Here is a 27,895-nt window from a genome sequence, read left to right on the forward strand (position 1 = left end):
AGGTCTGAGCTCCAGGAGGCCAGGAAGGCAGACACACTCCCTCTCCACATCCAAATCCCTATTCCAATCCCGGAGACATATGCAAAAGCGGTCTGCCAGGTTGGCAGAGGCCAACTAGTTCAGCTTACTTCCGATGGCAACATTTTGGTTTTGCCCAGCTTGAACCAAACACGGTCCGTCTGTCTAACTGGCTGAGTGTCTGCATGTCTGAATGTCTGACTGCGGCTTGGACTCTGATTTACAAGCGTAAAATAGCAGTGGCATAAAATATTTAACTATTTTGTATCGACCGTCTGTGAGTCCCAGGATCCTCTCTCTGCCAGTGGATTCGTAGTTTGGAGCTCGGAGTTCGGTTCGCCGGCCTGCCAGTTTGTTTTTGCGGCTATTCTGAAGAGGTTTCCTTTCTGGGGGGTCGGTTTTAGGTGGGTTTTTTCGCAACATTCTGCTCTAATCCATAGTATCGCGTGTATGTGTTTTGTATTTTTAATGACTTGTTATTGTTGCTGCGTCAGATATTGAAATTTTCGCCACTTAAAGCCGCAACCCCATCACCCATCACACACATTATGGCTTTAATGCGCCCTGCTAACAATGCCGAACAAAAAAGTCCCTCTGTCCGACGCATTTATTAAATTTTCATTAAAATTTATAGTTGCCTCGCCGCTGTGGCCTGGGCGCCCATAAATCAGCAAATTAATATTAGGTTGTGGCAATGCCGCCAGGAAGGTCGGCTGGCCATTGTGCCTAACACGTGGATAAGCATAATTCATGTTCGCAATGGGGAGGGATTCCCCCACAGCTCCCTGTAAAATTTCTGACACATTCGAAAATATTTCGTCCAAATATGCGGCACCCTGGCATGTGACAAATTGAATGTGCAGCATTTAGCCACTCCACTTAAAGCCGAGAGTGCACTTTAAAGATGTACCAGGCCAGCCAGCTTCTCATCCATTAGGCCCCTACTGCCATCGGTATCGGCTTGGTCCTGGCTCCCGGGTCCTTCGTCCTGCGTCCTGCCAGCAGAGAGACTCTGACTGCCATGTGGCGTGCAAATAACAAATAAATGGCCAACTAAAACCAACATCAATCAGGTCATGTTTATGCGGGCGTGCTGCGATGAGTTTGCCCGATCCTCTGACTCGGAGCAGTCATGCAGTGGAAAGTGGCCAACAGTTTGCTTGGCGATGCTGCAGAAACCGTGCTCTATATACACATGTACAAAGCTCTGGGTCTCAGTTAATGATGTAAAGCTAATAACAGTCAGTTAATAAAGAAGCAGTATGCCATCTTATTATGAGGTTTTTGTTATGACTATGTAATTAAATTACTCTAATGCATACTCTAACTATTATCACAGCGAGCCTAATCAGGCGTTTAAAAATCAACTTGAATCATTGATATCTTTGGTATGTACCCAAAAAGTATGCAGAAAAATGTAATTGCACAAAATAAACTTGTACAGTATGATGAAATATGTATATAAATCGTATCGAAATAAATGTGACTAAGATGGCAATTCTTGGAAACTTGGTGTGGCATTGAGCTGATAAGCTCTTGATATATATACATTTAATTAAATACTTAGCTGTAAAATGTACACTCTAAAGATAAGATACAAACACATTCAATTGCGTTGTTTGTGCATCCGATTGTAATATAGCTACTTATCTTATCATTCAGAATTTTCTATTTAAGCTTATTTTTTCAATATCTTCAGTTCTACTTTCAAGCTCGTACCATGAAGATGCACGAGCTACGATATCTAATTATTACTTTGAGCTTGTTCCTAAGTGAGCTTAAGGACAATAAGACTCTTTGGCCAACTAATGTGACAATCATTTCTTGCAGCTGTGGGAAATGCCAAGTCCTTTTGCCAGATCACACAGGCTGAAACATGGACCGATCGCCTTTTTGTCCACATTGTTAACAATCGCTATGAGCTCTTGCTCACGGATCAATTGCAACCAAATCAGCAAATAAGTTTGCTGTGCGATGAAAATGCGCAGGTGTTCACCTCCACCTGCGGGAATAATGGTCACTTCTCTCCACCGTTGCCCAGGACAAACTGCTCAAAGGCCATTCCGCCTTCTGTGGTTCCAACTGCGAGTAATATCTGCCCACACACCATGTATTTGGTTGGTTTCAGGTATGGAAATACGTTCATGGAGCTCTATCGCAGCTGCTACGACGCGAGAACCATGAAGGCGTATTTTTCCATCAACACGGTCTACCCCAACAATTTAAGTTAGTTCTTATAATACCCTAAGCTTATTTACTCACTAATTGCCACTTATTTATTACAAAATCCAGGGTCAGATCGACCGCCAACGGTGTTCGATAAGGATGGGATCATAACTCCTGCAGATGAGGCTACCTTTCAGCTGAATAGTATCTACAATCGGTTTGAGCATCTTTTTGGATCTGGACAAACATATGTGCCTTCTTCCAGAAGTCTTTCCTTCGATCGAGGTCACCTTACACCGGTTGCCGACTACAGCTTTCCAAAAATTCTGAGACAAACGAACAAGTACTTGAATGTCGTTCCCCAGTACTACAGTATTAATCGCAGCAATTGGAAGATAGTTGAGAATTGGGTTCGAGGACAAAACGATGTGCTAAATGTCTGCACAGGGGCATTGGGTGTTCTTCAGTTGTTGAACAGAAACCAACAATCAGTTTCGATTTACCTAGCACCGAACAAGAATCCCGTTCCCAGATGGACATACAAAATCATTAGCAGCCTAACCACCGGCATCAAGTACGTGATATTGACCTCCAATAATGGGTGGGAAACCCAACAACCAAACCCATCATCAGTCTGTAAAGCTACTGCCTGCCCCAGAACTTTGAATCCAACTGGGAGTGGATACACCTTCTGCTGTGATCCGAATGACTTTATTAGAAGAAACGTTCCTAATTTGACAGGTGTTTGCTAGGATGATACCGAAAGTTTCTAGAGGTTATTAATTAATAGGTTATTAATCAGTGATGGCTTATCATGGGACCAGTGTTATCGCTTATAGCTGGGCCGCGTTGAGAAATCTTGGGGTTTTCTGAATTACAGAGATAATAATAAAGACGAATACGATGCTGATAAGAAATACTTTTGGTTTGGCCGCGCTCTCAACGTTTCAGAATTCTTAGTTCGTAATTCAACCTTAAGCTGTGAAGATGCCGGACTTGAAGTATCTGTTGTCTAGTCTAAGCCTGTATTTCTGTGAGTATATATAGAAGAAGCTTTACTATTATCAGATCAATCAACCGAACTATCAACCGATCTTAAGTTGTAGAAAGTGTTCAAGCGAATTGCTTAATCGATTTGGCTCATTTGAACGCCAATTATGTGTACTTAAGCAAAAATAACGGAGTCTATAATATTCAGCGCAGTGATATTGTGCAAGTCCACCAGACGTTGTATCTGCTGTGCAATGGAGGACTTCATCACACCACATTCCTGTGTCGATATGACAATGCTTTCAGTCCAGCGCTAAGCTCAGCAGCATGTGCACCACCCGATCCTGTCGTGGTAAAGGTACCAGATACTTCTTGTTCCATTCCGAGTGCTACGTTTGCCGTAGGATTTTTCTACAATGAACGCTTCATGGAACTGTATCGCAATTGTTTTGATGGCTACAGCTTGGCGTTCCAACATTCCATCTATAAGGCTTATCGCTACATAAACAGTAAGTGGAAAATATTGGTGCAAACACAGTACTTAACCTGTTACTATTAGCCGTTCCCCGTCCCAATCCCACTTGGCAGTCGGATCAATTAAGTGGCGGATTTGACAATGCCTACGAAGGAAGAGCAACACAAGCTTGTTTGCTCACTAACCTGGGTGCAGTACAGCCGCAGTGTAAATTTGATCGTGGCCACATGACACCGGCTTCTGCATTCATATCCACAGAGCTCAAGAAGTCAACGTTCAGGTATCTAAATGCTATCCCCCAATATCGAGGAGTCAATCGCGGCAAATGGAAGGCCGTTGAGACCTGGGTAAACAATATGGTTAGGGGACTGTATGATAATCCAGTTATCAATAACGTACAAATACCGCGTACTTACGATGTCCTCAAGGTTTGCATTGGGGTATTGGGAGTCCATAGACTAAGACATAATACCAATAACAACATGATACCAATTTACCTGTTGGATAATAACAAAATTCCCGTGCCAGAGTGGATGTACAAGATAGTTAGCCATCTCTCCGGAGATAAATGGGTGATGCTGACCTACAACGACGTAAGTCTTCCCAATCAGCAGGCATTAGGCCAGATCTGCCATGTGATACCCTGCCATCCTGGTCTTAACATAAATACAAGAGACGTTGGACACACTGTCTGCTGCGATCCGTACCGTTTTATTACAATAAACGCTCCACACTTAACTGGTGTTTGCTAAAGTCATCTAGCTACTTTCATAATTTTCTAAATAACCTTAGTACTTGAAAATGTGCATATTAAAATAAATATTAAATGGCGTCTTATCAGTAACATGCACCAAACCGCAAAGATAATTGGAATTCTCAGAATTGGTGAGATAAGAAAACTGTATGCAATTAATTTAATTTAGCAGAGCAATGACCATAATGCTTGGAATGTAGAAGGAACAGAGGGGCTTATAAAGAACCTACCCCAACCCGGAAAGATAGCTCTGCCACAGTAATTTATACCTTTTATACCTTATTATAACTTTTTATGGTGCTTAACTTAATGCTTTATTTAATGCATTCAAAGGCAGAATTCACCACCCTTTGTTACGCTATAATATCTTCGGTACACGTTGTAGTTTTGTTATTTTCCGTTTAGATGTCGCACGCGTGCGGTTTCGAATTCTCAATAGTGGGCGCCAGACATCATCGACTGGCGCCATCTATTATCAAAAGTACTTATAGAAAGAGAAAGGAATAGTGCGAATGAATACGCAGCAAACGGAAAGTGAGACAAATATATGCGTCAAGTGCGCAAAATTCAAACCGGGGAATTTATTTTTAATTTAAAAATATAAGTTATTTTCGTTGACTTAGACTAGAAAATTTGTATGATTACAAAAATATTTTTAGGTATTTAGAACAAAGATGATCAAAGAAGATCTATAATTCTAAACTATATTTATAAACGAAATTCCAGAAACTAAAGAAAATAAATGTAATTGTTAATCGTAAGTATTTTCCAATTTAACTATTGTTTCCTAGCACTTCATTTACACCTTAAGCCATTTGTGGTTGCTCACAAATAAGAGCATTAAATACACTTTTAAGTGACCATAAACTATGGTGTCGTTTGGACGGAATTCCACTTCCGATGCATACAACCAACTACCACAGATAATTGCTGCTTTTGGCCAATTTACTTATTGGCTTACTCTACATACTTCGCTGGTGGACGTTGGCCATGTTTGAAATTTATACGCACTTTACCCGTCTGTGGCAACATTTTTCATCTAATTTCATGCACTTGGAAAACCGATTTTACTCCTGGAACTGTGTTTTTCCCGACTTCCGTCAAGGCGACTCTGCCAAGCCGGTCGGCCGCCCAGTCGTCGAGTTGGGGCTTATGTAATGTTTGCAAATTGCAGTTTTACTTCTTCGGCGGTTGCGGTATTTGTTCGCTATGGCCACAGCCAACTCGTTGCTCATACGCCGTGTGTACGGCGGTAGTCTGGTGTCGGCGCTTTGGGCATTGTGCAACTTGTGACACAAATTCTTTGGCGCAGTCGGTGGTAGAGTGGTTTTGTAATTTTGGTTATTTACCCGGCATCGACGGGAACGGCTAGCCGATGGAGCTAGTGGTCGCCGCCTTTATTGAATCACCCGAGCCCGAGGTACTCGCGTAATTATCAAATGCAGTTTTACCCATTCACAGACACGGCGGCACACAAACAAAATTCGAATTCAAAACCGCCAACGAAACGATATCAAAGAGCAGGCGGCAAACAAAGTGTGCTTTAAACTTTCTTTTCATGCGCCACTTTTAGCATTCATTTCTTTGGGCAAACATTCGTAGATGTCTCGATTCGTTTCTTCGTTTGTTAGCCGCTTCATTGATTTTCATTTACACCGACAACTCGCCGCCATCGTAATTTTTGCAATTTAACGACGCCCGCCGATGAGGTAACCCATCCGACCATCCTCCGATTTTTGCGGCGAGTGAAAGAGCACTTTTGGTGGCCAAGAGAGCAGCCAATTTGCATTTTGGGAAATGCGACGACATACTGTCGCCCGCCATTTGCATACCAATTCGGTCTATTGAAAACGACAAAGATATTTAGATAAGGTTTTATTTTAAGTCCCGGCTATTTAGTTTCTGCTGCAATTTGCGCAACACTTACCACCGCTTTCACTGACCCCTTCGATTGAGCCGGAAACTCGAAAACTTGAAAACTGACCTCTGATCGGGAAAATGGCTTTGTTTTGACTTTGTTGTGATGCATTTGATTGGTTGTAATGCCTGAATAATGCAGCGTGAAATTCCCTCTGTATTTTAAATTAAGATGTCGAAAAATATGCGGTTTTCTAATTTGATCTCTGTCACGTTGACGTGAAATGTGTGAATTATGCAAGTCGTATGCAGAGAAGTTTTCACCGAATGGCTTTAGCTTCGCTTTTTATTAGCTCTACTAATTAAGTTTCGTTTATGTAGTACATATCTTTCTATTTTACTGCCATAAAGAAACCATTCCGTTGATGGGTAAACGACCACCGCCTGATAATCGTCTTAAAAGTTTATCACTCTGCTGTGTAGTTCATAATTTATAGTGGCGCGTAACGCGACAGTAAGAGGTTGGTATTTAGGACCCATAAGATGCTTTGGGGGACTCTTAACGGTATCGTGTAATGTCTTAATTAAGGCGCAACAAATGCCGTGAAAAATGGTTAAATGAAGCCCAATGGGCGTAGCCGAAGCTAGTCGAAAATATAATTTTCAAACGGTCATAATTAAGCTCATTTTCTAAGATTTGTTGATTAATGTGCTGTAAGTGCTTCAAGGAGGAAGTGGGATAGGTAATAGAAATAGCATTGATACTCTGGAAATAATAATTATATTATTTATATTATTTACACTCCTACTGAACCAAAAAAATATAAAATGTTAAAAGTATATTACTGTTTATACTGTACACCTGTTATTTAATTACCTTTGCTATAATTTAACAAATTTACATTCCCTCAACAAGTTCGTTGGCTCGTATGTTCGATTTTTGATATTTCACTGCTCCATGTGCATGACTAAAGCCATGCATGTTTATCTATGTGAAAAAACTATATCAACATCGAATAAAATACAATCTCTCTCTTCCTTTCTCTCTCCCTCTCTGGCCCACGATCGCAGGTCTCTTTTTTTAACAAAAACTCTCGGCAACTCTCTCGTTTTTCAGCTTTTGCCGCATTTCGGCAGGTCTTGCGCCTGATGCGCGCGTCTTGGGGTTTCAGTTTCGTTCACGACTCCGGCGCGTTTGGCAGCAGCAGTACAAATCGGCAGCAAAGCTATAGCTACAGCCATAAAGCCAAAGAAAACGATATCACTTTGTGCTCTTTTATTACGTGTACCCTATAAGAAAGAAGCATTAGTTATAAATCAAATTACGTGTTTTACCTGCGCTCTATTTTTAAAGCACGCTGTTGTCGCCGCGCCCTCGCGATTGTCGTTCGAGTCCACGTTTTGAGTTTGAAAACCAGAAAACAGCTGTTACAAGACAAAGCAAACCGCTAAAGGCAAAAAACGCTCGCTCACTCGCGCCTAATATGAAGTCTTAGTTCGCTGCCTAAGTCTTTTGTTTTGTGCGGAGGCGCACGCGAATTTCAGTGTGAGAAACAGATCGGTGTGTGTGCAGAAACGAATCGAAATAAACAAGACTATTTACTGGCAGCTGCGTCAGGCAAACCAGTTGCGCAACTGCTATTCGCATCATCCATTGAACCACATTGCCCAGTGCCCAGTGCATCCCTTTCGGAAACGGCAAAATGGCGCCGAAGAAAGAGGCAACCTTGAGCCAGCAGCAGACGCAGCAGCCCATCATGGACCTGGAAAGGATAAAGCGTCACTTCAGCTGGTCGGACCCCAGTGCCATGTGAGTCACAGCCATTACAGATGTCTTAACAGGTCCCTTAATGGTCCATAAACTAGTCGTTAAGTCGAGAGACGTCGTCGAAACGGAACTGAACCATCTACCGATCTTCATCTGAAGTTCGTTGCCGAAGTCATTCGATTTTACCACAAGCGATAACAAGAAATAGTGGTTTGCTTCGAGGTCGCCGCTGAAGAACTTCGTGTCTTCTTTACGTTTCGATCGAATAGATTTGTGTTTTATTGCAAAAGCTAAAGTTTAAACGTACACATTGAATAACAGCCGGGCACGTGTTTTAAGTCATTTATTTTTGTAACGCCGAATTGAATGAATATTCAAATGAGCTGAGTGAAAGAAATCGCATATGATCACATTCATTACTGGGCGAGCTGTGAAGTATTTATTTCGGATCCAAACGTGAATGACACCTCGATAGCCACCCTCGACACCTGGAGTTCGATGCATTGCACAAGGCTTACATGACGGTGGTTTGGTGAAATGGAAATTTAGACAACTCACTGGTAGCTGATCATTATCGGAGTCGGAGTCAGGAATCAGTGAGCCCAGCTTGTCGCCGCCGCGCGAATTCCCAATTTTGCAATTCGTAATAGTCTGCGCAAATTCCACGTCATGCCTATTAAGCGTTGGGCTTTAATTGCATTTATTCACATGCTAAGCAACTTTAGCCACTTCAGCCACTTTACAGAGTGACGAGTGAAATTCGCAATTATATAAATACGTAGTAAGGTAACAAATTCGTAGCAAGTTATGGCACACTCTGCGATGAGCCACTGAACGCTAAACTGAAGGCTTAAAAATAGAACCCAGGGTCGCTAAAGCTATAGGGCGATGGTTTCTATTGAAGAGACTGCTTAGCCTCGCTCGGCAACGGCTGGCTGGCTTTCAGCACTTAGCATTTAATTTAACTAATTGCTAATTCCAATAATTTCCCTAACAAATCCGCACAATTAATGGCAAACAAATGAGTTTTCGTACAAATTAACGTCCATCATCGCCGCAATCGGCGTCAGCCTGGTGATTTTTGCATCTGAGCGGATTGTGGCACATCCGGCAATCGGTCGATTTCGCACAATGTGTGAAAAATTATTTGGCCATAATTTCGCACAACTTCAGGTACAGGGGAGTCGTGTTTCGCTGCGAAAGTATCGGCTTTATGCAAATAAAATTGGTCATTCATGTATGCTGGGTTTCTTCTTTCGCCTTTTGAATGACATAATATTGGCAGCACATGCGATCGCATACAAGGGCGTAGCAACTGAAATACAGCAATTAGGGGTGCAACATTCTGATATAAACTAATATGTGCCCTACTAAGAACTTTGTTTTGATAATAACTTTATATAATTGTGGACTTTATATACTAGCCCCCCTTTTTCGTGCCAACGCCCATGTATGTACCATGTGCCACATTATATGTCAAACATAATCATATCATTAGCATCCGAATGCGGCTTTAGGTCGGGTCTATAACCGCCGTATCGATGGTTGAAATGAGATTGTTTGTTGCCTTTAGCGGTGTTTCTCTTGTGCTGGCCTTCATTATACAACATCCACCTTACAATCAGCTACGTCACTTCCGCATGAACTAGTTCAGTTGTGAGTGGCATCGAAGTATTGGGAAATTACTCCGATTTCTGTCTGCCTTTTTTGTCAGTCAACATGTTTTACTTATACCTGTCGCTCCTGGCGTGCCGTTAATTGTTGTTATGGACGATTATGGGTGATGATTTGCAACCCAAGCACGCCCTTGTACAGACGAAGCCGTTCAAAACAGTTTTAGCACGCGCTAAAATTAAAATTTAATGGCTGAAATGTGCAATTGGAATTCTGAAAACCATAAGCAATAAATGAGAGCTACCTGCTTATCTGCGCAGAAATTTTATGGTTCAATTAAAACTTATTTTTATCGCCTACTTAAGTTATTCGTTACACCAAATTTAGAATACTCTATGAAGAATGTAAAATCTATATTAAGTACTCTATACATTTGTAAAAATCTACGCGGAACATTTTATGACAGTTTTTTATACGCAAAGGCCGAAATGTGTTACACAGTGTAAAAAGCTTTAATGTGAGCTTTGATGAATCTTATAGCTACCGCATTTTTTCGTCTTACTTTGAAATTGGCTTAGCTCCCAAAAGCTTATACTCCCACTTATACATAAGCTTTTTATTGAATTCACTGTCGTAGCAAAATGATATAAAACTCAAGCTCAAACCAAAAGCTTAAAAGTAATTTAACATTGTCAGCGTTGTCTCATTTATTAGATTAGCCGAGACAAAAAACCTAAGCTCAATAACCATTTGATTGCTCAGCCAGACGATTATAAATACTGAATCTGAGAATGTACAGGCTCGTTGATCTCCAGTAATAGGCCTCAAAGGTCGTTGAGCAAATATATTTTAAACTATCTTTTGTAGAACATTAGTAACTATTTTCTAACATAGTAACTATGTTCTGTACGTACATTTTCAGAGAAAACGTTGACAATGTATGTTGAACTTTGTTTTGTAGCCATTAAGGTATATTATGCTTAATTTCTATCCCACTCAGTGTGGAGACAGTCGTTTGGCCTGTAAGGCCACAGATCTTAAAGGAAATCACCAAGTAATCTTAATAAAAAAATAAAAAGAGATCTGAAAAAGCACACGCCTGTCATTAGAACTTTAGCAATTGAAGATTTATTTCCGCGATGTGCAAGTGTCACTGGCTTTAGCTTTTCTGACTAACCTACCACCTTTTGATAAGCTAAAGAACACAGTTCGGAGTTATACGGTGTGAGCAAAATTTTAATGAATATCAGACATATCACGTAGGCCCGATATAATTGTCCTGAATAAAGACTGTCACATAAATTTCCGCCAGTTCTTAGGGCTTTTGTGCGGCGGTCTTTTCCACGCAACAAAGACGTTGTTGTGGTCGTGTTTTTTAGGAAATTTTGTCAATATATTTTGAAGGTACTTTCACTGCAAGAAGCCAAATGCATTGTCTTAGACCAACTATTTCAGCGTATTTGCTTATGGTATTAACAACAATTTGGCCAGCCTGCTAATTGCCACAAAATGTGGTCAAATAGACAAAAAAGTTGCACAACGCGGCCAATCAACTTGGCAAAAATCTGACTCAAATGCCGTGCATTGTGTGCCAAAAAGTTTTCCCCGATAATTATGGATATATATCCGAAAAATAGAGCTCGGTCCCAAATCGCTCGACCAGCTTTCGGTTTCCATTTGATTTGATTTTATGAGCCTTGTTTCTTTTGCTCATTTGCTAGTTTACAAAAGACCTTGACACATTTGGGGCGTGTATTATTTTTTCTTTTTTGGTAGCTTTGATAGCTTTGGCCAAAATCTTCACAAATTATTCCAGCCATAAACGAGTCGAGCCAGATTCACTCTGCTATTCAGCTTCTTCTCTGTGAACCAAGTAATTACAGCAAAACCAATGGGCCGTTTGCGTTTGCCATTTCGTAGATCTTTGTTTATGGACCGGCTACAGCCCCTAATTGTAATTAATTTATTTGTTACATTAGCAGCTCCTTTGCATGTGGCCACTCGAAAATAAGCCAAACTAGTCGAGTCTCAGCTCCGAGCTGTTGAAATTGCATAATATTTGGCAAGCCGCGAATGAAACTACTTTGAGTGCTGAAAAGCTTGGCAGCAGCTGGAGCTTTCCACTCCATTGCTCTGAGTTGCAGTGAGCAAAATTGAAGAAATATCTTGAATATCTTGAAATGATTTGAACACAACAACCTTATAAAGGTTAACGAAACTTAATTGATCTGATGGCTTATACGGTTGCAATTTACTTGAGGTCAATTGTTATGTGAAACAGAAACAGGAAGATACAGATTAATTACTCAGCTCGGTCAAAGAGGTTCTTTAAGTTAAGTGGCAAAGCCTTCTTTTCAGAGGTCTTTATTAATTCCTCTTTCTTGTATTAAGTCTCCTGTGACTCACAGCAGATTAGGACACAGTCTGAACGAGCGAACAAAAACGAGTTTCGAGCGAAAGGGAAATTTTATCGTTCAGTGCAATCCGTTTTATGGACTTTAGTTTACCGACACAGTCGTCTCGTGGCTGGATGCAATTAATTTAAAGCCAGGCTGGAGCTTCTGCAGTCCGTCTGGAATTTGGTCCCTTTGCGCCGCCAGCTTCCCAGCAAACTTCCTCCTCTTAAAACCGACGACCTTGTGCCCATTTTCAGAGCAGCATAAAAACACAGAGATAAACCGAAAAACGGAGGGAAAGAAGAAACTAAACCGAAATGAATGGGGACTAAGACTGGGAATGGAGGGCTATAAATGTGGATTTCAAATGTGCACATCGCAAGACAAAAGGCCGAAATTGTAAGTGAAGCTGTCGAGTGTAGTATTGATGCAATGGCAAAACCCAAAAACGTTTGTCAACCAATTTCTTTAATAACTTTATTGCTATTTTCGCAGTTACCATTTGTTGTTGTTCTCATTTTTCCAAGCCGAAGTCAACAAACTTGTTCAAGGTGTTGTTGTTGCTTGCACAGCATGACTGGCCAAAAAAAGAAACTTCCATAAGACAAAGAAAGACAAAAAGCCAAGTTAGAAAATTGCAAGCTTAGTTTTGGATTTCGTCTTGATGGCAAACCGTGTTGTCTGAATTATATTTGTGTGGGGGCGTTACCCATTAGTTGAAACTAAAACAACAGTTACGAAATTTGCGACTTGTAAGAGCGAAAATATTGAAGGCTTCACATGACTTCCACTGCACAAATAGGTATACCATGACCTGGCTTTTTACTTATTGTAAATTACCTGGAAATGGAAACTAGATTTGGATGAGCAGACTGAATCATAACGACTATAAGACTATTTCGAAATATCCCAATTTAATGATGAATGAGGAGCTGAGGAACACAGTTTTCAGGGCTCATTAGCACGTTGCTCATCGTATATTCCAAAAACCATGTCAAGTGCGACAGCGACTCACTTCGTTTATTTATTTCTTGATATCGCCTGAAACAAGTCTGAATTGCTTGTTTTTTACACTACAGTAATATCCATTGCAGCCACTACGAGGATGTTTACAGGCCCATCAGTCAGCCGCGAAATCGGTTTTATGCGATTCATTAAATCCAACTGCCCGTTCCACATGGCGTATGAGTAATCTGTAAGGAAAAAATATCACACCGCCTATTAAATACCGATTTGTTAGCTAGATAAGTCAATGTTTTAGATCCCGGGAATGCATGACGGGCAGATATTATAGTGTATAGCAGGAGACCTTGCCAGTTAATTGCCGTTTAATAGCAAATGAAAAAAATGTAAAGCTCCCAAATATTGAAACCCGACTTGCTGTCCATTGCTATTGTATTGCTGTCCATTGACCATTGACCACCTGCTTAAGATGTTCGAACGCGATTTGTTACAACACTCGATTCGATGGCACTCTTTTGGCCAGAAACACCCACATCGCCAAGTTGGCTGTGCATTTTCAATGTCAGCATTGCGCAAAACTGGACAGTTTAGTCTGTTTGGATATTTTCTTGTTTCTTTCTTGTGCCTTCGTTTTTCCCTAACACACATCAAACGCCCTTAGTCACGCCCTTAACGCCGGCTTGTTAATTTTTTCTTTTTTTTTTTTTTCTTGGATGACATTGAAATTGTGCAATAGACAAACAACAAAATTTTAATATAGACATGTTTATTGATTTTGCGGCTTGGGTGCCTGTCTGTCCATCACTCAGCCAGCAAAAGCATTCTTTGGCATAGCAATTATAGTAATTAAGGCATTTAATAATAAGGCCTTGGGCAGCTGCAAAAATGTATATCTCTCCCTGGCCCATTTGATCTATTAGTGGTGAACTTTGCTCCAGTTGGATTGCTAGTTACTTGTGCAAAGAAAAGCCATATCAGCCCTAATTAAAAAAGACTTGGGAATTTTAATGAGATTGCGATTGCAATTACGGCCAAATGAAGCCATTAAATGATCTAAAAAAAAAGAGAGCTGCAGTGAATGGGTGAGCGGCCCATTGGGCTTTTGCAATTCTGGCCGAAGAAGAAGATAGCCAAGGTCGTTCGTGGATTGCATAAGTGGCATGTACATGTAACGTCACTACAACGACGTAAAAAACCCAAAAACCGGGGCCCTTTTTCAGAGAAGGTGAACCGCCGCCAGGAGCGAAGCCAACAAACTTGCCACTCGTTCACTTGTTTTGCTGGACGCGACGAGCTCATTCGCCGCCAAGTTGCCACCAAACCGCTCAAAAGTGAGTGACTTTTCGAGTGCTTTTGAGGCGCAGGTGTTTTGCGGTCTGCTTTGACTTAAGCTTAAGCTTTGCAGTCGAGTTCCAGGCACTCAGACAGTCAGTCACTCGCAGGTCCAACAACTAGAAGCGTTTATAGTCGCGCTTGAAACGCACGTGCAAAAGTGCAATCGCCGTCCGCTCGCTCGTCACCTCTCTGTCGCACTCGCTCTTGCGCTGCCTCCGTCTCTGTCGCTTCCATTGACAAAGTGTAAAGTGCAAAGCTAGCAGCGCCAACGTCGACGCAGCGCCAGCGTCTCAGCATCAGCTTAAGTCAACTCAGCTCGGCTCAGTCCGCCTTTTGGCCATCGACTCAAAGTCAGTCTTGGCCGAACCTTTCAGCGCAACGCAAGTGCTCCGGTTATACGCTCCCTCGGTCCGCTCGTCGTTTTTTGTGTGAACCCCCGTGGAACGTCGACAGATCCCATCCATCGAGATTACCAGCGATCGCGTTCGTGTCCTAAGTCTTTCGTTTGCCGAGAAGTGGATTATAAAACGAAATCAGCGAAACGACTGAAATTGTGTGCAAACATATTTGCTCCCAGGCCAACTAGAACGCGCATTGTAAGTGTAAATTTGCTCATCAAACAAAATGGGACTTTTTGGAATTTGCCGAGCTTGAATGGCCAACAGTGCCGACATCGCCACACGTTTCAGGAAATCGCCCAAAAGGCATTCAGTTTGATATTTAAGCGAACAACAGCTTATTCTTTACAAAAACAAATGGAAGCTCTGCTGCTTTGTCGTCAATTACTTTGTTTGCGAACTTCCACCATCATCATAATCATCATCATCGAGATCCACATCATCAATAACAAAGTGGATGTCTCCGCCCGCGTTACCTTCCCCCCTCAAAATGTTCCAACGCGTGTGCTCCGCGTTTGGCATACAAATAATGGGCGGAGTGGTCGTCATCGTCTCCCTCCCCGAAACGTTGTTAGAATATGACCACTCTGATATTACCAATCCGTCGACGGCAACTCCATCGCGATATTGCTACACATTTTGCCTGTGATGTATGTGAATTGCATAAAAAAATGTGAAAAATTTGGTCATAATTTCGGTCATTAACTGCATTTCACATCGCTCCGATGTGTCATTCATGCAGCCATTGTACATGGATATTATCGCCATGGCACTTTGCGTAATTTTGTTTTTATTGATCAGCCTTATGGCAGAGTGCAGAAGCCTGGCTTTTTGTCGCAGTGGAATTTTTCTGATTCTAGTCCCGGACCTCCAGCACTTTCCTCGGGCAGTAAAAAACACGTTTCTGACCTACGACTGCCATAAGTATTTTGCTAATAGCCCTTTGATTCTCAGTATTTGCCTGAGATCAGCGCATTCCAACTGATCCGCCCCGTGGGGCCAAATAAAAAAATTAGCAGCTTTAGGTGACGCCCACCACCAAAATGGGAAGAGGTCATCTACAAACAGAGAGCAGTTAGCCACTTTTTTCACTGGACATTGCAAATTGCAATTCGAGCAAAGTTCAGCGCAATTAAGTTCTGTGACTTTTTGCATTTTCATTGCACACTTTGCAAAGCGTCATAATAATAACAATTATATCTTACAATAAACTGCATTCATCGTCGTATTTTGTGCACCCAGAGACCTTCGTCAAAGGCCCTGAAATTAGTTGTCAAGGTTTAGCCCCTCTCTCTCCACATGTGCATTTCCGAGCTGTGCAGCATTTTAAGTTTAAACTTGAACTGGTATTTTCGACTTGGGGTTTTTTTTATTTTCCAGTATCTGTCTTTCTTTCTTTCGGTCGGTGAGCATTTTGGGGGCCTCTTATTCTCTGTTTATCACGTCGCGGCTATGCCTCGAGCAGAGTTCAAGGTGCCTTCGATCCATTCCACTCGGCAACAGAGTGAAGTTGACTGAGGCTGTGTCTAGATATCCAGAGGTATAGGCATCATTATTAAGCCGTAAAACGCTGCAACACTTAATTAATACCAAGGCAGCGGCGCCGAGCTATTAAATATATAAATATTAATTATATAAATAGCCGGCAGAACTCGAGAAAATTCGCTTAGCAATCGGATCCGTTCCGATATGATTATGGGGATTGTTAGACTAATTGCAAACAATTTGCATTGCTCTAACCGATTTTAAGCGAACGGCTAATACTTCCCCCTGAATGATTACCCTGAGCTGCATAACAATTCAGAATCAAATTGGTCTTAAACTGGACTTAATGCTGTGCTGTGTCCCTTGACGTCGGTCACTTAATAACCGATCAACAGGCCCTAATTGGTCAATAAAGTCAAGTAAGATATTAAACGAGCTGCTTGAGATTAAATCGGGACGACAGTTCGTCATATTGATTTCTCAATTGGCCTTACAGCTGTAGACCTTTGGGGTACATCTGTAATTCATACTTGTGGACATTATAAATTCAGAAGGGGTGAAAATTATTCCATGACAAGCCCAACATTTGTTGGGGTTCACGTGACCCCTGCTGAACTCCAGGTTGCCTGGATGTGATTGTGCAACTGTGAGACATACACAACAATTGAGAAAATTAAATATTAATTGAGGCAATCGGACATTCTCTTTCGAGTTTTCGCAGGAATCGGACTTCAGACTGGTTTAAGTAGAGCAACAACTGCCGATCGATACACGCCACGAATTGATTAGGTTCGACTCAAGTTGGCTTTACAGACTACCATCTGGATTATCTAACACCTTGGTTTTAGTCAGTGGGTGAGTGAGGGTGACTGCTCGGCTATTTATTTTTGGGCACGGGCCGCCGAAAAGTCTAAAGACCTGTTGCAGAACCAGTTGCTAACTGGTTTGGCTCGCCATTTGCAGAAATGGCCAAAAGCCCGCCCGTTGAAGAAGTTGCAGTCACGAAAGTGTGTCGCATACAGTTGTACTTCTGCTGAAAAGCCAACTCACAGACATACGTGCCTGAAATTATGTCATCGGAAAAGCCAGTCGAAGAAAATGAAAACTGGCCACTAGAAATCGAAAGTGTTGGGTGTTGAGTGCTCATTCGGGAGATCATTTTTCGTTTGATATTCTTAAAATTTTTTTTCGAGGCCGAATTAACGTCTTTTTGTAGCCCACACACGTAGGCCCATTAAGCCTTAAGTTTTAATTATGGTTTTTCCTGTCTGCAGCTGCTGAAAAGTCGTTCAACGCTTGCATTAAGATTGCCCCATTGAAATTTAAATTGTGTTGAATGAATTCATCCAAGCATTGTCTGCAGCTGGTTAAACGGCTAAATTGTTAAATGGCTGAATGCTTTTATGCTCAACTGGCCACCTGATTGAGCAACTTTTAAATGCATTGCGAGTCCATGGGTTTTTCAGATGACTAACTCGTAACTGATGCTTGCCCCCTACTTTTTTGGGTTCTCACTTAGCACATTCGATGACGCACTTGTTAGCGCTTAGATAAAACTTTCCGCTGCACCGGAAACTCACGGAGCTTCACCATTGCATGCCAGCTACTTTTGACCTTGGCAATAGAAAAACGGCAACGCACTCGGCATGCAAACTAGGCATCAGCGAATAGCAGATGATTGCTAAGAACTCGCCTGTTGTTTTCAAAGCTGAAAGCTGAAACTTCGGTGCTTAACACATCTCCAAGTGGCTCCGAAAACAACAGAGCCCAATGTCAAATGCGTACATTGCTATCGGGCTCTCAATTATTATTGTTATAACTACTTAAATTGTTATTGTTGCGCTGAACTAAGCGGCTTTTGGTCCGTTCGCATATCGAATTGCCGCTTTTAGTCCAAGAAACAATCACAGTTGTATGAATGTTGACCGTATAACGCTGCAGTCATCAGAAATGACTCAGCAATTTGGCATTATACTATTATCGCAACTACAGAAGTAAACACCGCAAGGTGTTGATTGTATAATGTTTGAAACGGGGAATTTGATCAACCGGTTATTGTTACTTTTGGAGTGATCCAGAAGCAGGCTTCTCCCCCAAATTCTAAGCTACTTATGGCGTGAAATCATTGATGGTTTCTCATTCATCACCAGCAATGACTTGGCCAAAAGCCTGCCAGATCATATACAACGTGACGCATGCGCAATATTGAAAGCCCAGGTGAAAGACACAAAAGCCGGCAAAGAAAAGTAGATAGATACACATACATACAAGCTCTGCAAACTCCAGGTCTCCAGCCAGTGCATAAATCAAACTACAATTTACGCTCAAACATGACTATTATTTATACATTTCAGCAATGTGTGCCTGAAACACATAAAAAGCACAGCCTCACAGCCACTTGGGCATTGCAAAAGATTGGCCCGGCAGCCAAGTAAAAGTAAACGCTTAACAAAGTAACTAGCATTTAGACAAAGGCAAATAAAAACAAGCAATAGGCGAAGCAAAGCCAACAAAACAACACCCACCATCGCCGAAAAAGAAACAAATAAAATGCTGATATCAACGTAAGTAAATTCGTAGATTCGTGGGTAAACGTGTAGAGATTACGACTATAAATTGCAATCAAGGCGCGAAACAAACGCAATCATTTCGGTTTATTTTCGTTTTTTCTTTCTCCATTTTGACCCACTGATGTTGACCCACTTGGTGGCAAGTCAATCGGCCATCAGTCATTGGTTTGGGATTTGGGGAATCGGCATTATCTACACTTGTCGAGCCATCAGCATTGCATAATCCAGCGATTTGACTTTTCCAGCGCTTCACCCTTTTGCCAGTCTTTTTCCCACTTGTGAACACATATATGTTTTTTTGTGTCTTTTGCTGATTTTTTAATCGCTTTTGCATATTTGCCAGCTAGGCCGAAAAATGCGACCGCATTTCTCAGCGGGGCGAACGAGTTTGTAATTATGTCAAATACCAAAAGGCTCATTGCATAATGCCCCGCCATTGCGAATTTGTCTTCTTTTGGTTTTAAATTCACTTCAGCGGAATCATACCATTCATGTGAAGATGAAACACTGGCCGGGTATCGCCCAGCCTTCATTTTCAGTCTGTAAATCATGGGAGTTTGCTGATTTATTTGGCAAATGACATGTCTGTCAGTTCAATGGCTTCCTCGTTGGCCCAAGAATAGAAGCTCTTAATCATATGCGCGCGCAAAAAGAGTACAACAAAAGGCAATTACACGACATTTGCATCTTCCGCGTGTGGCAGAGACTTGTATGGAAATGGCTAAGAGGTGTTTTGCCTACCAATAATAAGTACCCGGTCTGGCCTGGAATTCCCCTGAGGTCTGGAGACCCAAGATCCCGCCGGGGATCGGCGTGCTTAGCATTCAGCATTCGTTTGCTGGCATCGATGCGTGACAGACTCCAGCTCATCGGAGCCAGGAACAATTTGAGCCCCCGATAATACCTCTCCCTTCAATGATTATAGACGATTAGGAGGCTCGATCATCAATGAAATCGCAGCACGAAGTGCAGCCTCTCAGGCTATTATGTAAAAAAGCACTTAAAAGATCGAAGTCAATTTAGATAAATTGATTACAATCAACTTTAAACTCGTACTGTACAATCAATGTGTGTACACCAGATTTGACTTTGCCATTTTTCTCGCTGTGTACTTCCTAGTCTATATCTTTATATGACCTCACTGTCGTCTCGGTGGGAGTCACTCTGCACTTTGCCTCTCGCCGCACGCGTTTATTTCAAACTATTCGCCACGACAACTACATATTCTAAAGTTCGCATTTAGCACGGTGAGCAAAGGGCGGAAAGGAAAATGTGTCAGTTATGGCAGAGCAGTGCAGTTAATATTATTGATGGTTTCTGGTTAAGGGAAATGACGAGTCCCATAACTCAGTATGTTGACAAACCTTAACCAATTCTCACGCTTCACCATTCAGCTGGGTGCGTCTCTGAAGAAATCCACGAGATAAGCGCCCCAAAAAATGGTGGGCCCGTGCTGAGCACATAGCTGCATGCATAAATAGCGCTCTAATAGTTAATTAAATTATCAATAAGCATTCACAAACACAAACAAACACCACCATCGGCGAGCCGAAATCTTCAAGCCATAAATGTCAAGCACAAAAGTGAGGAAAAGAGGAAAAAATGTCGGTTTGTTGTCATTATAAAAAACTACGTGGCCTGACCTTGTCCATTGTTGACTGGCGCACACAGAGACGAACCGATTTACGCAACCCGCGAGTGTTGGCTGTTGTCTCTTGGCTTTTGGGCTGTGACTAACTCCGCGCCGACCACTGTACGCAAATCGAAAGACTCAGGCAACGAACTTGAAACACATTTCGTCAAGCGGTCGAATGAAATTGCAGCATGGCAGCATTTCTGAGTGCGTTTGATATTCAGAATTCGTGCGGCCCAGCCCCAAATGTTGTCAGCGCATTATGCTAATATTTGATAGGCCGCATAATATAGCCACTTAATTTTCCCTGCAAACGCAGCTATTTGAGGATGTTTGCTCGCCACTCGACCGTTGGGCAACCCAATCCCAATTCCAATCCCAACCCATCTCGTGCCATATAATAAATGCAAATATTTGCCGCCGATCGAATATTTATCTTAACGAGAAGTAACGCAATCGATTAGCAAAAACTCGAGACGGCCAAATCGTTTCGTTTTCGAAAGCGACATCGGTGGGAACAGAAAAAAGGCAAAATATCGTCAATCGAATGCGCTCAATTAGTGACCTTGAACTAGTTTCCCCCTACAGCGTATTATTTATATTTGGGTCTGTTTGTCTCGCTTCTCGTTTTCTGGTATGACTTGCTCGTTTGCCAGCGCTAATGATATGAAAAGCCGAAAAAAATAATTTATAGCTGGCAGTCAAAATATGTTCAAGAGGTGCGAATGTGATTAATTGCAGGCAATTATGAACTTTCTTTCCCGACTAATAGTGCAGCTAACCTTGACCCAAAATTGACGAATCTTTTGGCTGTTTACACGTTTGCGCCGCGTGCAAAAGCTGCATGGGAATTGCATAATTTTCTGCCAATGCAAATGCAAATGATAACTGCAAACTGCAAAGTGCGCTTGCATATTTGCTCGACGGCGGACCAACTTGGTAGTGGATGGATGGCTGTTGAGCAATCAACAACCATTGCTGGTCCAAAACCAGACTTGGCCAACGACTTTACCTTACCTCGTGCATTCAATCCGACTTTAGCTTAACTTTAACTTTAACTTCGGACGGACTCCAGCTTTTCGGCCGACCAAGTGGCCAAAAAGCGCGTTGCTCAAGAGACGAGTGCCCAACTATAAATATTGAAATGAAAAGTGTTGCCAAGCTTGTCCATTGTATTTTTTGCCGTTTCGCTCTGTTTTATGATTTTTTGCAATGTGTGCCGCTGACATAGTCTCGGCGCCGAGATGCCGAGCTATTGAAGCGTACCCCACAAAGCCCATAACACACATTCGAAGCGGGTTCAAATGCAAATCGTTATGCAAATGTATATATCTGATATGCGACAGCAGGAAGCTGCCAATTATAACACTATTAAGTATTCTAGCTAGCGAATGAAACCCGGTTTGTATGGCTAAAACTCTCTACAATGTGTGTTTAACACTCATGATTCCCATTAATGTCCGCACTTAAAAGGATTAGCTAAGAAAGGTCTTACAAAACCGGAGCAACTAAAAGATATGTAAGGCATTTGAAAAAGTGATGACAATGGTTAACGACTTTAATTGAAATGGAAACTGAGCTATTACTTTGTATACTTTTAATTTGTTCATACGATAGATCCCTAAAGTTAAATAAACCTACTCTTAGTAATCTCCATTTTTTTGTTTTTAGTTCAATAGAAGCATTTAAAATGCAAATACTCATACGATTCATGCATTGAAATTGCTACTTCATTGTTTACTTTCAGATACCCTACCCTTTTGTTGTTTTATTTATTTGAATTATATTTAACTCTATTTTCTTTTATATCAAAAAAAGATATCAAGTGTCTTCTGTTTGGATATGGATAAAGTACAATTAAAATTGAATTACTCTTGGTACTTTAATAATAATACTTTTTAAACGCTTAATCTGAAACCTCGAACTAATTAATTTTTCCCGATATCTTTGCAGTATTTCCACAGACTCCGCGATGGCGGCCACAAACAACGATGGTGGCACACAGCCGAATGCCGTGGCGGCATGGGGTGCTCCGGCCAATGGACCACGGAACACACAAGCCGCCGTATCCGTGCGGCATGCCTTCAAGGCGTACGGAAAGAAGAAGAACGCCAACCAGGTGCTGAACAACCTGAACATGACCGTGCCCAAGGGAACAATGTGAGTGAGAGTGATCTTAGCGATTCCGGGGCGGGAGATCCATCAATAAAAGTGAAATGCTGACAGCTCAATTTAGCGAGTTTGTAAAATAGAAACGGCGAAAGTAATTAGCACCTAATGCTGGCTGAACTCGAATTCGAAATTAGCAGCAATGCTAAGCGATTTCCTTGTGTCTGAGATTTGATTGCACTTGCACCGATCACCGATCACCGATCTCCGATCCGATTTCGTCTACAACAGAGGTCACTTGGTTACGCTTGCGCCTAATTGCGGCTTTTATATGCGGCTAACCGGTTTAGTCGTTCGACTATCTTGCAATTGAAACGGGATTTTTGCATGATAATTCTAGCGGCTAAGCGAGGTTAGTTAGGAAAGTTCGCCTGATCTCGCATCGCAGAGATGCCCCTGGTGGAGTGATCCCAATTAAGCCGCTTCCCAACTGACGTCAATGACGCGGCTAAGTCCACACGTCTTGGCAATTAATCCCGAAATCTATTTGTATGCCAGACACTGGGCTTATTTGCGTTATTCTCGAAACAAAACCAATATGCCCGGCTATATTGATCGATTGTCGTCTGAAAAGATTGAAAATGGCTGCAAAACAATAATGATGATGAATCGTAGATTCATTTTTTTTTCTACTGCCTTTGGCATTGGTTGGTTACGGCCCGAGCTGTATTATTAAATTTTGTTTATGTCTTGTTTTCGGCATTCTGAGTGATTAATTCAGCGACCTAATGCTGTGTCGTAACGGATTTTTTATTTTATTCTCCGCCGTCTGTGCAGCAGTCTTGACCCAGTTAACAGCCTGGTTCGTTCAGCTTTTTGACCTAGGTCAGGTCGCCGAGTTAGTCATATATTTTTCGGCTTTGAACGAGTCAACGAACTGCTTTTCGGCTGTCAAAGTCAGTGCATTAGCATTTGAAGCCGATTAAAAGCTGGCCAACTACCAGACAGACAGACACTCCTATCCTAGATTTTGTCTGGTTTAATTCGCTAAATGGCTTAGCACGCTAATTATAATAATAGATTCAATAAGAGGCCAAAACGTGCGACCTACGAGCTGCAATATTTTTTTTGTCAAAGGCCGAAGACCAAACGAAAACAGACGCCAAACTAACAATGCGATAATCACAATACTCGCAGCCACCAAGTTCATCATGATGATGATGGCGATAATAATAATGGGGGACTAACCCCTCCCCAAAAACACAAAAACGGGGCGGAGTCGCATTTTGTGATAGCTGCGAGCATTTCTTACATTTCAAGGTGAACATTTCGAAATAATTCAACTTGAACTGCTGGAATTAGCATTGACATCGCCGCCGACATGCCACGATCGTATACATATATATCTATCCAGTTACATATATAGTCTTGTTTACGGTGGCGACAGTTTTCGTGCTGAGTTGGCTAAATGTTTTTCCCTCTTTCTGCTTGCTTTTCATTTAATCTCTTTACCTCTCTGTCACGGTTGGCTTCTTGACCCTTTGTGACCCCGTTAAATGGTCAAAAAACTTATTAAAAAGTGACATTCAAGAAAAACTAAAAATGCTAATAGGTAATGTCTGCTTTCCAAAATAAAAACTTTAAACAAGATTTTATGAGAATATAATTATATACACAACAAACAACAAGTGTTTGAAAATAATAAATAAAGGTTTGGGTTTAGTATATGCTAGAATTTTATTACTCCATCGTTTCGCTCTCAACAAACACTTTTTAATTAAAATAACTTTTCTTTTCTCCCAGCTATGGTCTTCTGGGAGCATCCGGATGTGGCAAGACCACCCTGCTCTCCTGCATCGTTGGACGTCGTTATATGGACGCCGGTGAGATCTTTGTGCTGGGCGGCAAGCCCGGCACTAGGGGATCAGGTGTTCCCGGAAAGCGTGTGGGCTATATGCCCCAGGAGATCGCACTGTACGGAGAGTTCTCCATCCAGGAGACCATGATGTACTTCGGCTGGATCTTTGGCATGGAGACCAAGGAGATCCTGGAACGTCTGCAGTTCCTGCTCAACTTCCTTGATCTGCCGTCGGAGAAACGACTGGTGAAGAATCTCAGTGGTGGTCAGCAGCGTCGTGTGAGTTTCGCTGTGGCCTTAATGCACGATCCAGAACTGCTGATCCTGGACGAACCCACCGTGGGTGTAGATCCACTTCTGCGTCAGAGCATCTGGAATCACCTGGTGCACATCACCAAGGCGGGCCAAAAGACGGTCATAATTACAACACATTATATTGAAGAGGCACGACAGGCGCATACGGTAAGGGATTCAGAGATAAGGTAGCTAAATTTAAATAAATTAATAAACCTATAATCTTCAGATCGGTCTGATGCGGTCGGGTCACCTGCTGGCCGAGGAGTCACCCAGCGTCCTACTCTCTATCTACAAGTGCATCAGCCTGGAGGAGGTGTTCCTCAAGCTGTCCCGCATCCAAAGCCAAAAGGGCGATGTGACCCACGTAAACTTCAGGTAAGGCTCTAGACTGGCATGCACCACGTGGCTAACCCGACGACAACCACTCTAATCCCCCCTCTGAACTCTCCACTATGACTCTCTTCCATCCGACACTCGCATGCTCGCAATCTGTGTTCCACCTCCATCTCTTTGTGGTTTTGAACTGGTTTTTCGGGAGTAGTAACAACATCTCGTTGCACGCCATGGCCTTTGGCAGCAAGATGGACAAGCCGAGTTCCAGCCAGGAGGGCGGCGTGGTGGGCCTCAACTTCCACCAAAGCAAGGAGGTGCTCATCAACGACAGCAATGGCTCCATCTACACGGTTCGTTTTGGAATATCTTTGCGATTGCTAGGGTTAATCTTTACATCTATCGTTTGCAACAGCTCAACCAGGAGCCCTACAGTCCGCCGCCGTCCAGGCGCAACAATAATCCCAATGACGAGGAGAGCTGTCAGGACTGCTATTCCAACCTGTGCAAGATCACCTCCAAGGGCAAGATCCGCGCCTTGCTCACCAAGAACATGCTGCGCATGTGGCGCAACGTGGGCGTCATGCTCTTCATCTTCGCCCTGCCCGTCATGCAGGTGATCCTCTTCTGCCTGGCCATCGGACGAGATCCCCAGGGCCTCAACCTGGCCATAGTCAACGGAGAGATGAACGACACGGTAAGGGTAAGACACACATTATAGACACACTATATATGCACATTCCAAGTCTTAGCTCAGTATTCAAGGTAAAACTCAAACTATTAAAAGTTTATTAGTTTGAATACCAACTAAAATTTATAGACTTTGAAATATTTTGATTATACCACTTTTAAGTTTGTTAAAAACTACACAACCATAAAAACGTAACAAAGTTTTAGATGGATTTTATTAGAATTTGATGCCATATAATATACCATTTAAATAGCACTTAAATATAAGCTTAATTATTATACAACTATAATTAAAGACCAGCTTAACCATTTTAATGATCAAATCACTTGCACTTTAACCAATAAAATTATAATATAATATAATAATATTTTCAGGAAAACTGCTATTGGGAGGACGGATGCCACTTCAAGAACCTGGGATGTCGCTATCTGAGTCATTTGAATACGAGTGTGGTTAAAACATATTATGAGGACCTGGACGATGCCAAAGAGGCCGTGAGAAAGGGCACAGCTTGGGGGGCGGTCTACATCAGCGAGAACTTCACGGACGCCTTTATTGCCCGAGCTAATCTGGGACGTGACTCCGACGAGGAAACGATCGACTCCTCCGAGGTCAAGGTCTGGCTGGACATGTCCAACCAGCAGATCGGCGTCATGCTCAATCGGGACATCCAGCTGGCCTTCAGGGACTTTGCCATGGGCCTTCTCGGCCAGTGCGGCAGCAATCCAAAATTGGGCGACGTGCCCATTCAGTTCAGGGACCCCATCTACGGCACCATGAATCCATCGTTCACCGATTTCGTGGCACCTGGCGTGATCTTGACGTGGGTTTCATAGATATACATTTAATGGGAGAGTCATTAATGTTTTTTTTCACATATTTAATAGCATTGTATTCTTCTTGGCTGTCGCTTTGACGTCATCGGCTCTGATTATTGAGCGCACTGAGGTAAGTCGATAAAATCTATCCTCTTTAGGGAGCAATTATAATAAAATTTGCTTACTTCCTTTCCAGGGCTTGTTGGATCGCTCCTGGGTGGCTGGCGTCTCGCCCTTCGAGATCCTCTTCTCGCACGTGATCACCCAGTTCGTGGTGATGTGCGGACAGACCACTCTGGTGCTGATCTTCATGCTGGTGGTGTTCGGGGTGACCAACAACGGCGACCTATTCTGGGTCATCGTGCTGACCCTGTTGCAGGGCATGTGTGGAATGTGCTTCGGCTTCCTCATCTCCTCGGTGTGCGAGCTGGAGAGGAACGCCATCCAGCTTGCGCTGGGCTCCTTCTATCCCACCCTGCTTCTGTCTGGAGTGATCTGGCCGATTGAGGGCATGCCCGTTGTGCTGAGGTGAGTTCTTGTGAGGATCACTGTGTTGTGAATGGAAGTTTAAGTATTCTTATCCCCCAGATACATATCACTGTGCCTGCCACTAACGCTGGCCACCTCTTCGCTGCGCTCCATCCTCACACGTGGCTGGGCGATACTGGAGTCGGATGTCTACATCGGCTATGTGAGCACGCTGTCCTGGATCGTGGGCTTCCTGGTGCTGACGCTTCTCGTGCTGCGAGCCAAACGCGGCTAGGATCTTCAGATATTACGCTACTTTTAGATGCCTAACTTTAGAACACGATAAGTCGTCCTAGTTAGTTTACCCCCACTTCGGGTCTTCTTCTTACTTCCGCTTCCGAGTTTCACTTCTCCTCGTATCTGCCCAAATGTCATAAATTATTTAAGCACATTCGCAGCTTTCCTTAGCTTCCCACTCGGCACTCGTTTTTCCTTAGACTAAGTTCCGCACTTTCGTAGTTTAAAGCGTAAGGTTTAGGTACTCCTAAATGAAATGTTGTAAATATTTTGTGTCACGAATTCAGTAATCCGTTGCTCTAGATGTCCATTATTTGCAACCCTCTGTACTAGACCTTTTCTCGACGCCAACACGGGCAGTTTATCACATACAAACGCAACTAATTTTATATATTTTCAATGGACTGTGATTGTTTTTTCTACATAATTCACGCGAATACACGTAGGGCAAGCCTAAACAAAAAGAAAACACAATGAAAAACGAACAAAAACAATGGTGGGTTTTGTTATTAACATTAAGTAGCTTAAAGCATTTTTGTATGGGTTTAAGTTTTTAAGGTAAAACATAATTAAATACAATAATGTACACTACCCTAAAGAGTTTC

General features: G+C 42.4%; 3 protein-coding genes across 10 annotated transcripts; all 3 read left to right on the forward strand.

The window, feature by feature from the left end:
* The first annotated feature begins 1,719 nt into the window (after positions 1-1,719).
* On the forward strand, positions 1,720-3,097 carry LOC6612599. The gene is made up of 3 exons (XM_002037068.2): positions 1,720-1,790; positions 1,849-2,244; positions 2,311-3,097. Exons 1-3 carry the CDS (start codon positions 1,739-1,741, stop codon positions 2,934-2,936), a joined length of 1,074 nt encoding a protein of 357 aa, XP_002037104.1. The 5' UTR covers positions 1,720-1,738; the 3' UTR covers positions 2,937-3,097.
* Positions 3,098-3,125: 28 nt separating this feature from the next.
* Positions 3,126-4,511, forward strand: LOC6612600. Its single transcript, XM_002037069.2, has 3 exons — positions 3,126-3,217; positions 3,285-3,683; positions 3,734-4,511. The coding sequence occupies exons 1-3, from the start codon at positions 3,172-3,174 to the stop codon at positions 4,399-4,401; spliced, it is 1,113 nt and encodes a 370-aa protein (XP_002037105.1). The 5' UTR covers positions 3,126-3,171; the 3' UTR covers positions 4,402-4,511.
* Positions 4,512-7,922: 3,411 nt separating this feature from the next.
* Positions 7,923-27,888, forward strand: LOC6612601 (ABC transporter G family member 20). 8 transcript variants are annotated; one of them, XM_032721149.1, is made up of 11 exons: positions 14,424-14,932; positions 18,574-18,783; positions 22,376-22,582; positions 24,335-24,851; positions 24,913-25,061; positions 25,228-25,369; positions 25,432-25,719; positions 26,082-26,530; positions 26,595-26,655; positions 26,722-27,053; positions 27,114-27,888. In XM_032721149.1, exons 2-11 carry the CDS (start codon positions 18,770-18,772, stop codon positions 27,286-27,288), a joined length of 2,334 nt encoding a protein of 777 aa, XP_032577040.1. In that variant the 5' UTR covers positions 14,424-14,932; positions 18,574-18,769; the 3' UTR covers positions 27,289-27,888. The 8 variants fall into 8 exon arrangements, with proteins under 8 accessions (XP_002037106.1, XP_032577036.1, XP_032577038.1 ...); XM_032721150.1 differs by having other exon boundaries at positions 25,432-25,713; XM_032721152.1 differs by having other exon boundaries at positions 25,264-25,369; positions 25,432-25,713.
* Positions 27,889-27,895: the final 7 nt, after the last annotated feature.

Source organism: Drosophila sechellia, chromosome 3R, assembly GCF_004382195.2.
Source record: "Drosophila sechellia strain sech25 chromosome 3R, ASM438219v1, whole genome shotgun sequence".
Lineage (NCBI taxonomy): Eukaryota > Metazoa > Arthropoda > Insecta > Diptera > Drosophilidae > Drosophila > Drosophila sechellia.

Coding starts and splice junctions, on each gene's coding strand:
- LOC6612599 (XM_002037068.2), top strand. CDS start 1,739: ATGAAGATGCACGAGCTACGATATCTAATTATTACTTTGAGCTTGTTC. Junction 1,791..1,848: donor TACTTTGAGCTTGTTCCTAA/GTGAGCTTAAGG, acceptor CATTTCTTGCAG/CTGTGGGAAATGCCAAGTCC. Junction 2,245..2,310: donor GGTCTACCCCAACAATTTAA/GTTAGTTCTTAT, acceptor TACAAAATCCAG/GGTCAGATCGACCGCCAACG.
- LOC6612600 (XM_002037069.2), top strand. CDS start 3,172: ATGCCGGACTTGAAGTATCTGTTGTCTAGTCTAAGCCTGTATTTCT. Junction 3,218..3,284: donor TAGTCTAAGCCTGTATTTCT/GTGAGTATATAT, acceptor ACCGATCTTAAG/TTGTAGAAAGTGTTCAAGCG. Junction 3,684..3,733: donor GGCTTATCGCTACATAAACA/GTAAGTGGAAAA, acceptor TGTTACTATTAG/CCGTTCCCCGTCCCAATCCC.
- LOC6612601 (XM_002037070.2), top strand. CDS start 7,964: ATGGCGCCGAAGAAAGAGGCAACCTTGAGCCAGCAGCAGACGCAGCAG. Junction 22,583..24,334: donor ACCGTGCCCAAGGGAACAAT/GTGAGTGAGAGT, acceptor CTTTTCTCCCAG/CTATGGTCTTCTGGGAGCAT. Junction 26,656..26,721: donor TGATTATTGAGCGCACTGAG/GTAAGTCGATAA, acceptor CTTCCTTTCCAG/GGCTTGTTGGATCGCTCCTG.